General features: G+C 37.2%; 1 protein-coding gene across 1 annotated transcript in view; it reads left to right on the top strand.

The window, feature by feature from the left end:
• The window catches only part of PCLO (piccolo presynaptic cytomatrix protein), a 328,283-nt gene extending 326,231 nt beyond the window's left edge, over positions 1–2,052 (top strand). The window contains exon 22 of the mRNA XM_036760651.1: positions 1,796–2,052. Within this exon, the coding sequence (XP_036616546.1) occupies positions 1,796–1,936 (141 nt within the window). The 3' untranslated portion in view covers positions 1,937–2,052. The remainder of the gene's footprint in view (positions 1–1,795) is intronic.
• Positions 2,053–16,369: the final 14,317 nt, after the last annotated feature.

Here is a 16,369-nt window from a genome sequence, read left to right as displayed (position 1 = left end):
ATTTTTTTGACTGAACTAATTTAAATTTCAAGAGTGAATGACTTAACCTACCTCATTAATCCTATCACCCAAATAAATCTCTACTTGGTGGGAATCAGGCTATATGGGGAAGAAATTTTAATAATAGGTTTTTCTAGTGCCCTTTAACTCAAACTACAATTTTATTACACTTATATTTAAAAATAGTCTTGATAGGCAAGAGGGAAAAGATATGTCTGTCACCCCTATCAGCCTTTCCCCAGCTCATGGAAACTGACTGTGCTTCCTTCTCTCCCTCCCTCCTCAGCTTTTTGTATAAAATATAAGACTGATCTCTCTGGTCTAATCTTTAAATGTCAATAAGGGAGATGGCTCCTGCTACACAGGGAAGGAGACTAACTTCCTTAATCTAACCATGACAGCAAGATTCCGTATCTACTTTTTCTTGACTCCCAGAAACCAGGGCATGCAAATCTTTCAGCTAATATAGCTAGCCATTTAACAGCTAGTGCCTTAATGAGGACATTCCTCACTAAAGAAGTCATGAGGCCTAGTTAACTCAGTCTTCCCTGAGATGCAAATCTATAGGTAATTCTCAGAGTAAGTCTCTGCTTCACTCTGTACCTACCCCCATCTCCTCCAACTGATCCCAGATATGCTCCCCTTGCTCCTTGCAACTCTAACCAATCCCAATATTTTCTTTGTTCTAATGAAGGTTGAGATATGACTCATTGGATGATGTTGCTCTCGACCCTTTCCTCCTAGGATTAGGCTAAAGATGAGACCTATACCACGACTCAACTGAAAAATAAAGTAACCCATCCCTAGTCTTACTATAGTCTCATAATACCTAGTACAGTGTCTTACAAATATTAGGAAGTTAATAAGAATTCAATGAGTCTTTAAGGATTAGTAGGTTTTTGATAGGTAAAGGAGGCAGCTAGGTGGCACAGCAGATAGAACACCAGTCCTGGAGTCAATAAGACTCATCTTTCTGAGTTCAAATCTGGTCTCAGACACTTACTAACTATGGGACTCTGGGGTTTAACCTGTTTGTTTCAGTTCCCTGATCTGTAAAATGAACTGGAGAAGGAAATGGCAAATCACTCCAGAATCTGTGTCCAGAAAACCCCAAGGAGGGGCACAAAGAGTCGGACGTGACAGGAAATGACTGAACAAAATAATAATAGATAAAGGGGACATAGGAGGACATGCCAAGCTAGTGCAACAGATTCACCTAAGGGACAGTGGCACCAATAAGAAAGAAATGTTCACAGTATAGTTTAACTGGAGTGTATGATTTATATTGGGGGAATGATAACTAAGGAAAAATTTGTAAAGAGCTTGAATTAGTGTGTGTGAAATCCCAGAAGATTAAAATGCCAAGCAAAATTATCTAGTTTTGCAAAATTGGTTCCATTTCATTCTTCTAGCACTGAAATAATATTTTAGTTGATTTCAGATTACATGGTCTGCGACCAAGACATTTGGCAAAGTAGTCTGTATGTTGGTTTTAGTACAGCGGTTTTCATCTAAGGATATGGATTTCATGTTTGGAATGGTCAGAATGTACAGTTTGTTTCAAGGAAGAGTAGGAAATACTAAAGTTCATTTATAGCATGAAAGTATTCTGAGGATTTCTTAGACATTGTAATTCTTCCCTGCCCCCTTTCCTTCTTTTCATTTTCCTTCCACAGTGAGGAAAATGTCTTTAAAATGACTTGCTTATAGTAAGTGCTTAATAACTATTTGCTGAATTGACATGAATGCTAGAGAGTGAGATAAAAGTAAATTTTTGACTGTTTTTGTCTTCCAGATTTTGCTTGTCTCCAATGGAGGAAAGTTCATGAAAAAGACACTGATTGGTGAAGCTTATATCTGGCTTGACAAAGTGGATTTAAGGAAAAGAATAGTAAACTGGCACAAACTCTTGGTCAGTCCTACCCAAACACATTGAAGAGAGTCTGCTTAGGCTTCAGAACCTTACAGACCATTATCTTCTCTAAAGAGCATCAAATCAATTCCATAGATTGATACTATCGTGTTTAGCTAGGCTTTTAGAGGAAACAAAAAAAAGACAAGTGGGAAGATGGGATGATGGGTCTGCAACCTTGTAAACTTGCTGTTGATAAAGTCAGCAACAAGCTCTGGGATCCCAAATAAAAGAATGTGTGATTTAAAGAAAAGAGGACTTGTTGATATTGGACTTGTTATGGTCGCCAAGGGGAACTGTGAAAAAGTTGAATGCTGAAGGCAGATGTGATTTCATGGAGCTCTGCTGAAACTGGAAGTGGTGGTTCAAAGATCAATATGGTTTGCAATGTTACACAATGATGTTTTTTTATGCAAAAGCATCTAAGGTGAAAGCAAAGGACCGACTTTATAAAACTCACTTTTTAAAAGGGTAAAACTAGTTCCTCTGCACCTTAGGCTCTCTGATTATTTACTATGGTAAGAATCTACACAGAATTGATTCATCCTGTTTTGTTTGCAGTTGTGGCAGAGGTGTGGATTTTATTTTTCTGAATTAAAAAAAACAAACAACTATGCCTTGGAGCATGAGCTCGAAGGGGATTTCATGGTATAAATCACCATCCTTGAAACCCATAAGATGAAAGCACATTTTTGGTATAAGTTGACATGATTTATACTGAAGATAACCCAGGTAGAACTTAAGTGGAATAAAGAAAAGGGAAATGCCATTTATTGTACAAATGAAGCTGCTATCCTGGAAGACCAGACATGGATGACTTGGCAGGGAAGAATTTTGCCTCAAAAACAAAATAGTCCCAGGGACCTAACATAAAAATATAAAAGATTCTTTATTTTCCCATAATTTATCCTTTGGAGGAGACTATCTGAATGCTATAGGCTATATGTACCAAAGGACATAGATTTAACTTGCCTCGTATGAGCTAGGAAGCATGAGAGCCTATTCTTTGTGGAACTGCAAATAAATTCATTGTCCTATAGATTTAATTTCTATTGAGTGACATATTAGAAGACGAAAATATTTTCCCTCAAATGAATTTTATATTAGTCTCTTTGTAGTGATTAATTAAATTGGGATGAGCTCTTACTCTTATGTAATTAAATCTTTCTTTAACTATATATAGAGCATGAAAATCCTTACACCTTAGGCCCGCCTTTCTGTTGTGCTTCTGATCTCCCATTATCCCCCCACATACTTCATCTTGGTCAAGTTCATAACTGGGGAACTTGGGAAACTGTATAGTGTGACTATTCAAAACACTAAGTTTAAAAATTTTATTCTATTTGAGTGAAGATTTTGACACCAGAATATGATAATTCATTTCATTAAATGTTGAACAAAACATCCAAGATATTGAAATGGGGATGTCTTCATCATGCAATAAAATGAGAAACTCACAAGGGTGAGTATACCCTAGTGGAAAATAGTCTAGTACTAAAATTCAGGAAACCTGGGTTTTAGTCGCAGCTCTGACAATGACTCCCTGTCTAATCTTCAGCAAGTCATTAAACTTCTCTGTGCACCCATGTCATATGTAAAATGGGGATCTTAATACCTTCCCTTCCTACCTCACAGGGTTGTTGTGAGGATAAAAGTAGGTCATAAAAGTGAAAGCACTTTGCACAATATAAAGCACTATACAAATATAAGGAATAAGGGTTATCTCAATTGAGTCTCTCAATCCAAGAGGGAATAAAAACCTTCTTTCCCCAAATAACCACCTTGATTTTGGCTAAAATTCCAATTCCAAATCCAAAATTATTGTTTTTTTCATTTGTCATTTGGGAAAAGAAAAGGGTGAGAGAGTGAAGTGAAAAATATATACAAATAGGATATGCAAAGTTGAAGCCAAATGAACTACTTCATTCTTAAATCTCTTTTTCCACTCTTGCTTTGTCCCTAAAACAAAATTTAAGGGCTAAGCAACTCAGTCTAAATTTGTTGCTTTAAAATTGCTACTGTAATCTAGACTAAATATTCCTCTGCGGAGAGGAGGTAGTACAATTCTCTCATATAAATACATATTACAAATGTAGTTTTATCTGTAGTTAGTGTTGACTAGAGGTCTTGATCCTGCATGGACCATCAAAATAACTAGAAACCATTCATTGCAACAGACCTTATTTGCATTGATAAAATAAGGATTTTATCTCCAGTTGTCCTCCAGCCCTATTTGGTCAGTTGCCATATCTTTTCCATCCAACAACATCCCCTCCACCTTTTGCCCCAGACCCAAAAAAAAATTCTACTTTTAGTTACCATTGAAATAGGGATAAGATGAGGGCATTTGGAAGATCAAACCACTGACAATTTTGATCTTGCAAGAATTTTATTTTTTGGTGACAGCAAGTCCTGCTGATGGTTGCTATGGAAATTTCCAGCAGGAGTTACTGTGATATGGGAATCTATAATCAGCATTCTTTATTTGGGAAAAGTAGCCCAATAACCTTTTCATCTGATGCAAAATGTCACTGCTTGTTGCCCTTAAAGCTAAACTGTCTAATAGGACCTTGGTTAACTTTGGCACTCTCTTTTAGTCACTGGCATAATCCAATCATCTTTAATGCTTTGTTCTCATGAATTCAAGACGGCCAGTCATTTGGCTTCAAAATGCAATCTTCCTTAGACCAATAAAATGGTAGAGATCATCAAGCAAAAGGTTATCCCTTCATCCTGACCTGATCAAATTTATTAAAATTCTTTTCATTCTGGGTGGCCCATCAGTTCCTGGAGACTAGTAGCAGTCATATCATTGAGTACATTCAATGACAGGGCTCATCTTGTGTGGGTGTGTGCCAGCATCCATTCAGAATGTATAAGATGCTTCCAAAGAGTGCCAAAGTTGCTGCTGACCCAAATCCTTAGGTTGTTCTGGAATTATTCTATGCAACACTGATTCATATGTGAATGCATTTCTTCTGAATGATGTTAACAACCCTTCATAAAACAGAACAATTTCATTTTAAAATTTAAAATAGGGCTCTTAGTATTTTTACTTTTTTGTATATATCACAGCATGGTTTTTCAATTCTACTTATTTATTCCTCCACTGGCTTCTTAGTGGCTACAGAGCTTGTGATCTCTGATTAACTAATTTTTTTATTAATATAATTAATATACTTCTACAACATTTGCCTGAATAAGTACATCTTTCAAGTTCTTCAAAGGAATTCTGATTTTTCCCATAAATCCACTGAATCATCAAATATTGAGATAGTTCCTTGGTTTAAGATCTGGTGCAATGAAAGCATGTTGAAATCTGAGCAAAAGCACAGTGTGAGTGTTTACAAAAGACAAGACTTCATAATGTAGTCTTTACAAATATGGATGGGGATAGAAGCAGGACATTACTATGAATATTTATTTACCATTTCACAGTTTAAAGAGACAGGATCCAGGAGCAGAATAAAGGGATATAGGGTCTGCTTCTTAATATCACCCATATTTTTTACATCAAACTAACTTATTAATCAAATCCATATTTCAAGACATAAGTGAAGTAAGTTTTGTAGATCACACATACACATCTTGAAATGGTCATTTTGTGGGAGTAATGTAGCTGGTAACCAGCTGATATGGATTCTTACTATAGGAGTGATGGTGGGAGTGGGTGTGGTGAGAGTAGTGTGGAGATATAAGTAAGCATCTATATTATAAAAAAGCTATTGTGCCCAATTTAATAGAAATTATTTGATCAATGTTTAGTTTCATGAAGATATCATAAAGATGTTTATAGTATTTTTTTATTATTTAAATCATACTTAATATTTTAAAGGACTTATTTTCATTGCTACAGTGTCTATTATCCCAAATTCTGCCAACTATATCTATACATGTATATACACCTATGTCTAACAGAAGTGAATTGAAACTATGTGACTGAACTTGGAACTGAAATGAAGAGGAGAGAATGTTCAATGAATACAAATCAGATGATCCAGTTCTCTCTTTCAAATGATTAACTGCCTTTGCTGAAAGACTAGAGTGAATGAGTAAAATGGATAATCTCTCTAAGTTAGAATATACATTTTAATGTTTTCTGTATGTTCCATTTTATTCATTTAAAAAAAAGTTACCTGGGGAACTCAAAATCATTTAAAAATCCTTAAATAATATTAGGTCGTTTGAGAGAGCAGTTTCTTAATTTGTTACACTGTATATAACTATACATTTTGTAAAACAGATGAGTTTGGACTATTAATTTCATCCAGCATTCAGCATGTGAATGTGAACATTATTTGACTGTGTCTGTATATTTGTTCCGTGATGTGCTCAGGTGCTATCATGATGACTAGTGTGTGTGCTGATAACTTATTTTAAAAAAGCATACAGCATTCCAGCTGTCCAAAAAAATTTTTAAAAGTTAAAAAAAATTATCCTTGAAAAAATGTCATGTTTCTAAATTGAATGTTGCATGCAGTGGTGGTGATTTGATAACTTCTTTTCCTTTTATAAATTTTACTTCTGAGATCTCTCTGGAAAAACAGAAATGACATCAAAAAGCCTTGTTCTAAAAGTTGTATAAACTGAAATAAAAATGTATGAGAGTTGTACAAAGACAATGCTTGTAAATCTGTCTCAGTTTCCACTCTATGTAAAAATCCATGTCATGGTTTTGTGGTTGTATACAGGATGTATCTTGAGAATTTATGCAAGTTGTGTTATATAAAGACTGCTCCCCCAGTCTAACAAATAAATACTGAAAACATCAACTCTATTGTTACTCATCATTGACACACTAAATGAAAACCTATTGGTACAACAGAGAAGGAGTGACTCAGAATCCTGCAGCCTTGTTTAGTCACCTTGGGTTCAAATGCTACCATTAATGCTTATAATGTAGGTGGTCTTGCTGTCCTATTCTTTTACCTATTAATTCACTGAACTCATTCCCAGAGTGACTACTCTGGCCAAAACCCTAGATCAGGGGTGAAGAACCTGCAGCCTCAAGGCCAGGGCTGCACTTGAGGACCTAGAGGGCCACATGTGGCCTCAAGGTGGCAGGTTCTCTACCCCTGCCCTAAATGGTTAACATAGGTTCATATACTACCTGGGAGGCTTACAAGCTGTGTGGCCTTGGCAAGTGTCTTGGCTTGCTTGTATCTGTTACTTCATATGCAAAAGAAGGGAGCTGGACAAAATGGCCTCTGAGGTTTCTTCAAGCTCTAGGTCTATAATCCTTTGATAAATATATGTAGTGTGACCTTTCCTAGACACAGCACAAATTATTTAAAGTATGTCATATTATTATCCAACTTTTTCTGCTTTAAATACAAAGTTGCTGGTAAGGAAACATTCTAAAATTTAAGTCCTGGCTTCATGAACATTTTCATTATTGCTTTCCTTAATATTCATCACACTTCTCAGGCATCATCTAATAAAATTTCAGAAATATATCCTAGAGATTCCTTGATCACTGGCAGATGAAACATATATAGAAATACTCTTTATTACGCAGTATGTCCAATAGAGTGTTGAGCCTGGAACCAGGAAGACTCATTTTCCTGAGTTCAAACCAGGCCTTAGACACTTACTAGCTGGGTGACCCTGGGTAAGTCACTTAACCCTGTTTGTCTCAGTTTCGTCATCTGTAAAATGAGCTGGAGAAGGAAATGGCAGATCAGTCCAGTGTCTTTGCCAAGAAAACCCCAAATGGGGTCATGAAGAGTGTAGCAACAATTTGCTAGCAGCTGCTGTGGATGTGCAAAACCAACAACAACCGGCACACATTGCTGTAGCACAGGTTCTTTGATCTGCTATACTAAGGAAAGTAACTTTAAAGGGTTAACAATCTCACTTTAATCACACGTACAAATATAACTCAGTTCAGGAGGAAAAGCCAGAAACCTGAACTTCAGAGCAAATATGAACAAATTACAAACAGAGACAATATAAACAGACCAAATCACAATTTGTATTTCCCAAAGAACCAAAGGGTATGGGTTAGCAAAGGGTGGGGGGAGGCAGTTACAACAGCTTGCCCAGAGCCCCACGCCATGCTTCCAGTGACTGAGAACCCCCAAATCAAACATCTGGGTTTCTTCAAGGCGGGGAGGGATAGGAGTGGTGGTGGGATGGGGGTGGGTGGGAGGGATGGGGCTCCTTGACGGCTACCCAGAGTCTTCATACTGACACTCTTCCAATGAGTGAGAAACCCAAGGGAAAACTCCAGCCTCTGGGTTTATATATATCCTGTTCAGGGTCAAAGGGTATCACAATGTTTGACTCAAATCCATGGGACCTAAAAGCCTCTAGTGTCAAAAACATGTGACTTAAACCCATGCAAACCAGGCTTTCCCTTGAGGCAAGGAGGTCATCAAAGAGTCCTGATCCAATCAAAGAAACAAAGGCCAGACTCTTCAAGGGCACTTGCTTAAATAAGTGCTAAAAGAGAAAAACAGTAAAAGAAAGTCCCACCTTAATTACTGATACAAAGAGTCAAACACAATTGAAAAACAACTGAATTATCCAATTCAACAGGATGTCAGTAACCTGCATAATTCTTAAAACAAATCCTCTCCCTTTAAGAGTTGGTGCCTAGAGACTGAAAATTTGTCATCTTAGAAATTAAAACTGAGAATTCAATCAACTATTTCATGGATTAAAACACCACACACACACACAGACACACGGACGCAGACACACACACACACACATACGCATGCTCCTCAAGATAGTTTCTAAGCATTGGAAAAAATACTTAGACTTGCAATGGTTAATGTCTTTTCTATAATTATACACATACACACCTATATTTGCTGCAAAGCCTATGACTTTGTGAGTGAGGAGAACTCACCCTACCCTTGCAAATCATGGTCTTGTAAGGTTGCCTGAGGAGAAGTTAAATGACTTGAGGAGAGTCACAGAAGGAGTCAGAGGCAGGATTTGAACTCACATTTTGCTGAGTTACAGTCTATATCCCTCTCTTCACAATGTCATACTGCCTACTAAGATCCTCTAAAGTTTGCAGTGTTTTGCGTATATCATTATCTCAGATCCTTACACCAATCCTATCAAACCTGAGTGGGGGAAAATTCTTGTGAAGACTTCACTGAGAGAGAAAAATATAAAAATTACTTTTTTTATTTCTGGAATAAGCAGGGGCAATGAGAGGATGGAATGGATTTGGGATTTAACCTTGTAGGAATGTGATTACCTAACTCTCAGGAATTCGAGGCCTGGGGCAATAAATGCCTAAGGGTTGTTAGTTCCCTGCTCCAGGAAGCCCCCTCCCTCTTTCCTCATTCCTCCTCTACCTCAGCTGTATTATTGCCACATCATCCACTAGTTACTAAATAAGGAAATTTGGCTATAATCGATTTCCTGGTTCTTTGTCTAACTTTTTGCACCTAGATTGTAAATCTGCTTCCCAGCCAATGGAGAGGAGGGATAGTGGTGGGTGGGAGTTCTTTTGCAATATGTTGGTGCTTTGCCTTTGTGAGCCTCCTCCTTCCACTGGTCCATCCTAGTGGAGGTGACACCGTTTTCTCATGCGAATTGAATAAATTACTTTCTGTTCCTCCTGGAGACACCTCTTTGTTTTATGAATTTTTATCTCATATTGGTAGGGGTCTTGTACCTCACGCAAACCCAAATTAATGTGTGATTTTATACATTTCCATGGACTGTTTTTTGATTAAGAACTCTATCTTTGTATCACTTTGTACCTAATCCATTTTTCAGATTTTAGAAGGTGATAAATAGATGTATAATTTGAACTCATCAGATCCTGCTACCCTGGTGATTATGTGTGTGTGTATGTCTGTACATGTATATATGCATATGTATAGTGTGTATGTGTATACATATACACATGCATATATGTACACATACCTACAAATATAGAGACATGATACAAGTATATGTGTGGTGGTACACACATATTTCTTGTTGTTTAATAGTTTTTCAGTCATGTCTGACTCTTCATGACCCCATCTGGGGTTTTTTTGGCAAAGCTACTGGAGTAATCTACCATTTCCTTTCTCTAGTTTGTTTTAGAGATGAGGAAACTGAGTCAAACAGAGTTAAGTGATTTTCCCAACTACATATACTATATATATCTATATCTATCTATATATACATATATCGATATATATCTATATATAATATACTATACACATACACCCTTTTATATAGTGTATGGGGTGTTCAAAGAATACTAACACCTTTAGTGTGAGGGCTTGCTAAGCCCTTTTCAGGGCTGTTCATTCACCTTTGGTGTCTGCCTGGCTCTCAGCTCTCATTTGTGGCTCCAAGAAGCAGACATACCTGAGTAAACTGTTTTAGCAGACAGACTAAACTAGTTTGAGAGTAACCAACCCCTCAGTGAGTTAGAGGGATGTATACCCCAAGCATGTGAAGACTCCCTCCAATAGAATGGGTGGATGAGAACAATTCGTTCCAATGGCCTTGAAGGCAGCTGAAGCAGGCTCTGTGGAGTGATTAGAGGTTGTTCACACATCAGAGATGCCAAGTTCATCCACTGTATCCTGGGCCATCATCAGTCATCCTGATTTTTGTCTTGTCACTGGAATTCAATGACTCTGGAAGAGAGAGTGAGGCTGATGACTTTGCACTACTGCCTCACTTAAATCCAATTCATGTACAAGTCAAGACATCACCTATGATATCATTAATCAAAAGACAAACAACAAGAGTGACTGGGGTGTGTGTGTGTGTGTGTGTGTGTGTGTGTGTGTGTGTGTGTGTGAAGTGGAAACAGGTTAACAAAGAATTACCAATTGGATGAATTTGTAAATAGCAAAAGTGTTGTTTATAAGAGCATATGTATTCTAAACCTACTTTAAACAGTTATTTTGAGTAGGTTAGGTAAGTTAAGGTGCTTGCATCTTATTTATCCCTTCATCCATTTATTCATTGAACTCATTTCCTGAGGGTTTACAAGAGCCGAGGCCCCACATAGCCAATGCAGGCAAAAAAGGCATTGTTCATGTCCTCAAGGAGTTTATATAATAATGAAGATACAAAAATCTACAATGTGAGGCAATAAGGGGTATAATAGTGGTGCACAGTACAACTGGGGTTCAGAAGAGAAATTTTTCTTTTAGCTGGGATGATTCAGGAGGATTTCCTGAAAGAAGTGATTTGATCAGGACCTTGAAAGATCAGTAGGATTTTAAAAGGAAATGTTAATTTGTTTATTAGGAGCAACTAGGCAGTAGAGTAGATAGAACTCTGGGCCTGGATTCAGGAAGACCTGAGTTCAAATCCAGCCTCAGACACTTACTATTTGTGACTCTGGGAAAGTCACTTAACCTCTCAGTTTGACTCAGTTTCTTCATCTGTAAAATGAGAATAAATAATAGCACCTCAGGGCTGTTGTGAGCAGCAAATGAAATAATAATGCCAAGCACAGTGCCTAACATATAGTTAAGTGCTATAGAAATGTTAGCTTTCTTCAGAGCTAAAAAATGAGTGAAGCATTTACTAAGTCCTCAGTATTTGCAAAGCACTGTGCTAAACAAAGATAGAAAAGTAACCCTCCCCCTCCTGAAGAGATTGCAGTAAGACTAACCTCTGTGTCAACATCACCCTTCTTCCCAAAAGAATTTCCCTCAGGCACAAGGATTCCTAGTGACTGCTCTCTCTGTATTTTATTTTAGGCCTCAACTTCAGTAGAGTTCTTTTTTCCATTTAAAATGGTATCTCACTAGACAAATCTCGACAGATTTGAAAATGACTACATTTCACTTTCAATGTTACCCCAGCGAAAATCAATATTTCCTACTGCAAAGCAGTACAGTACTGGAGCTAATGGTTTTCCTATAAAGAATGTAAAAACTAGGACATCAAATGTCATGTCATTGTCATTCTTTATGTGAATGACTGATTGAATGAATAAAAGAATGAATAAACAGTATTTATTAAGCGTACTGTGTGCCAAGGATTATACTAAGTACTAGGGATGGAATAAGATAGTTTCTGCCTTTGAGAAGCTCACATCTAATAAGAGGAGACCACATATAGTGGAGGGTTGGCTGAGGATGGTTATTTTGGTCTAGGACTAGTCACGAGGATGGTATAGACTTGCCCTTTGCAGAGGCAGTAGTACTGCTGAGTTCATTATAGTATGAGACCGCCAGGAGAAATGAAAGGCCTTAAGGTAGAAAGTGGTCAGAGTTAAAATGAGGTTACAGAGGCCCAGGGAATTCAAAGGTGAGTGGCTTAGTGCCCTCGGGCAAGGTCTCTGTGGAGTAGTATCACAGAAATAGCTATAAGGCAGGGCATGGCTGAGGTGAGTATGAGGCCCGAGGTGTTCTGAGCTGAGTGTTTTCAGCTTATTTAATAGCTTCATGATTTCACACTGACCTGGGGATTTTTAGGTTACATTTCTGCTTTAAATGAGGAAAATGCTTGAGTGGGAAGAAAATAGCTTGATTCTCCTAAGCAAGATCCTTTGCATTAATTATTCACTTTGTATCTGATTAAAATTCGTGACTCTTGTCAATACACATTATCAGCAGAGGGGTAAGGAAAGGCATCCCTTAGGAGATGGTAACAGGAAATGAGATCTCCATTCCACAAAACTTCTCAGCATCATTATGTATATCCCCCTTTATGCACAGATCTAACCACTGACTCCTTGGTTCAAAAACAATCAAAAAACTTTGATGGTTCCCAATGCTGGTTTTTTTTTTAATTATTATTACAAATGTAAGCATTCTTCTAGTAAGCATTTAATATAATGGAAGTTATCTCACTTTAAATGTCATGAAATCTAAATCTATGAAACGACTTTAAAGTCTTCCTTTCAAAAAGCAGTACATGTAAAAGTAGAGGACTAGGAATTCAAGACATATGGATGCTAGTGAGTTTATTCATTTTTAGAATAGGAATTATACCACTTTATCTAGTTATATCACTTGACTTTTGGGAAGATCTCTGTTTTCTAGCTCTTCTTTTCTATTCCCATTATTGCTGCTAACCATATTCCTAGGCAAATACAAAAATCTCCTTACTCCTAGATTAAAGTTCAAATGCCCTCATCCAAATAGTATCCAAGGCCTTCCATAATCTCACCCTACATTTCCTTTCTGGCCCGTGTGATATTATGTACTCTATACTCTTGGTAAACTGGTCTGCTCTCTGTCTCATTTCTTTCTCTGTGCTTTTGCTCACATAGGCTCTGATGACTGCAGATCCCGCTCTTCTTTTAATGGTTTTTTGCCTGTTTTGCCTTCAGGCTTGGGAGCAGGGAATTTTTTTCCCTTTCTTTGTATTCACCAGATCTTAGCACAGTGTCCAATATATAGCAAGTTCTTAAATTATAGTTGACTTGACTCGGATTGTAAGGATTTGTGGAAGTTTAAAAAATATTCCCTGAAGATAGAGTGATAGAGAAAGAATGATGGATGTGGAGTCAAACCTCAGCCGTTATCTTACATTGCTCTAAAGCACTTACTACATATTTTTTTTTTAATGCAGGCTATATCTTAACTCTCTACTAAAGTAAAATCTCCTTGAGTAGAAGGGCAATATTTTATTAAATTTGGTATTTCCCTGGAACTTGAGCTAGTGTTCTTTATATAGTAGATATTTAAAATAAATGTTCATTGAATTGAATAATGAGGTCCAAGGTAGGCCATGTTAATAGGTGCCAAGTTGATCTGATATTGCATTTAAATGTTTATATATTCTTCCTATGGTATATTCTATTAATTAATTATGAACATAGTTTTAAAGATGAAAGAGAACTGCTTTGCTATTTCATTCTAAGACTTCCATTTGACTGGAAGCTGAAATCTTCCACATGTATTATCTCAACCTAATAGAATACGAGCTCCTTGAGGGCAGGGATTGACTTACTTTTCTATTTTTATCCCCAGTACCTAACATCATACTTTGCACATAGTAGGAGGACAATAAATGCTCTTTTCCCCTTTCCTCCATCCATCTACCTATTCATTCATTCTCAGCTTTCTTTTCTCATTTTAAGATGAGGATAAGTATATTGTTTTTATTCTTCACAACAACCTAGTAAGCTAGGTGGGACAAGTATATCACTAATGTTATAGGTGTGAAGCAAAGAGTGATTTCTTCATAATAAAAACCAGTGGTAAGTCAGATTCAGAATTTGAACTCAGGTTTCCTAACTCTCCAAGGCCGCTGCTCTTTCTACCATCCCATTCTCCATGAAAAATGAATGAATGCATAGATATAAATTAACAGCTAGGACTTTTATCCAGAGTATAGATGTATTCACTGGATATTCAAATAAATGTTTATAGAGACAACTTTATAAATGCCTACTATTTAGAATATTGGTCTATTTTGAAGAAAGTTTGGGCTTTGGAAGGAAAATCAATGCAAGAATCATATATCTAAGTGAAAGATGCACAGAGGGATGTGGAAGAGTTTCACAGTATCTGACAATTTGTTTGGAGGAGGGGGAAGCTCATACTAATTCTCCAACCTAAGAGACTAAGAAAATCTTAATGAGGCAGTGCTCTTGAGATGATCTGGAGTTTTAGAGTCTGAAAAGGAAATAACATTCAGAATGGATTTTTTTGGCACTCAAATGCCCGTAGCCATTTTTAAATTATTTAATAAATCCTGTAGTTGCAAATTGGGTAGAAGGTGTGGAATGGTCAAGGAGACCTGTCTCCTAGGAAGAAGGTAATTAACAGATGGAGAAAAAAATACCAAAAGGTGAAACAGGTTAATTGGTTTTTAAATAAAATCTTTCTTACTACTTCTACCAGCTTGTATTTATTACTACATCTGTGAGTTGTGATGAATGAATAATTTGGTATTTGGTGGTTTTCAAAATCCTACATCTATTCTGAATTTAAATATTTTTAACAATAGTAAGGTATATCATTTTCCCTCTTAGCAACTTAAAAAAAACCTACAGTGAGGAAGCCACAGGAGCTCATGGAACAAACCCAGCAGGCAATAAACACCACACCCCTCTTTCCGCCCCATACTACAGTTCTGAAACCTCCTGAGAATATGTTTGTAATTTCCATCTGTTTCACTAAACTGGGAGAGGAGAGAGGGAGGAAGGGAGGAAGAAAGGAAGGGAGGGAAGGAGGGAAAGAGGCAGGGATTGAAGGAGAGATGGAGGGAGAGACAGAGGTATTGAAGGAGAGAGGGAGAGAGGAAGGGATTGAAAGAGGGAGGGAGAGAAGGAGGGGAAAAAGAGAGGGAGAAAGACAGACAGAGAAACAAAGAGAGAGAGAGAGACATCATTGGACAGTCAGAGGACAGCATGGTGATTCTCTACCCTGGGGAAGGCAGACCTCAGATGAAAGTAGCTGGGGCAAATATAGGTAAAAAAGGAGTCTAGGCAGAAGTTAAATTCAGGGGAAATTAACCAAACTGGGAGTCTATATATACATAGAGGGGCTTCTCAGAGACCCTTCCAGCTTTCAGGAATGACTAACAGTTCTGAAGAATTGCCTTCAACTCTTTGCTGCATGTATTTGGACCTATGATGCTCAAACATGACCCTGTCTCTCCTCTGCTAGCTTTATACAATTAATTTCTTCTACGCCTACTCTGATACCTCCAGAAATTCTGGTACAACTAGAAAATAGTCATTCCTCTTTCTCCCCAAAACAGTACACCTAATGGTACGTTTTAACAACCAAGAGATGCTGCTGGACATCTGCCTGATGCAGTTGAAGAATAAAGACAAGGTGAATACAAGCTCCATGCAATAAATTCCTAATAGTTTTTGGAAAGCTAATTAATTCTATTCCCTAACTGCTCCCCTTTTGTGAACAGCAGCACTCCTTTCAGACTTTAGTCTGTGTGGATTTGGATAATTATTCTCTTACTTCCACTTCCACTTCCATCCACAGGGAGGCTCTGCCATCTTCCCTTCTCTACTACATAACTTGACTATATAGCATTCTTTAGTAGTACCTACAGAAGTAAAAGGAATGAAATTAATATATGCACGTATGCTTCTCTACATATACATGTAGATATATAATATTGAAATATTTAAATGAAGCACTTAAATTGAAATACTTAAAAGTACATATGTATTTGATATTGACATTTAAACTTCCATACACTCATATATGTACACACACACACACACAGAGTACTGTGTGGGTTTTAGGTCTGTGGTTCCTTCCAAATCAGAAAGCCCAAACCCCAGATTATAGACATGCTCTAACCTCAAGAATTCCAGGGAAAAATGTGTAAACTCAGGCCAACCATCTGCTACTCTCACTGACAGTTGAATGCAAGATTTGAATGTAATTAACATAATAATTAATACAGTATGCATAAAACAGGTCAAATTTGAGTTAGTAAAGATTGAATCTTAATCTACCACCATCACTGTTGGTCAACATAAACTTGTTACTCTATGAGCTGCATTTGAACATGAAGTGTGTAAACTTTAACTTAAAAAAATTTTTT

The sequence above is a fragment of the Trichosurus vulpecula genome, chromosome 5, assembly GCF_011100635.1.
Source record: "Trichosurus vulpecula isolate mTriVul1 chromosome 5, mTriVul1.pri, whole genome shotgun sequence".
NCBI lineage: Eukaryota > Metazoa > Chordata > Mammalia > Diprotodontia > Phalangeridae > Trichosurus > Trichosurus vulpecula.
The sequence above is the reverse complement of the archived record's forward strand: the minus strand, read 5'-3'. Positions and strand labels throughout refer to the sequence as shown.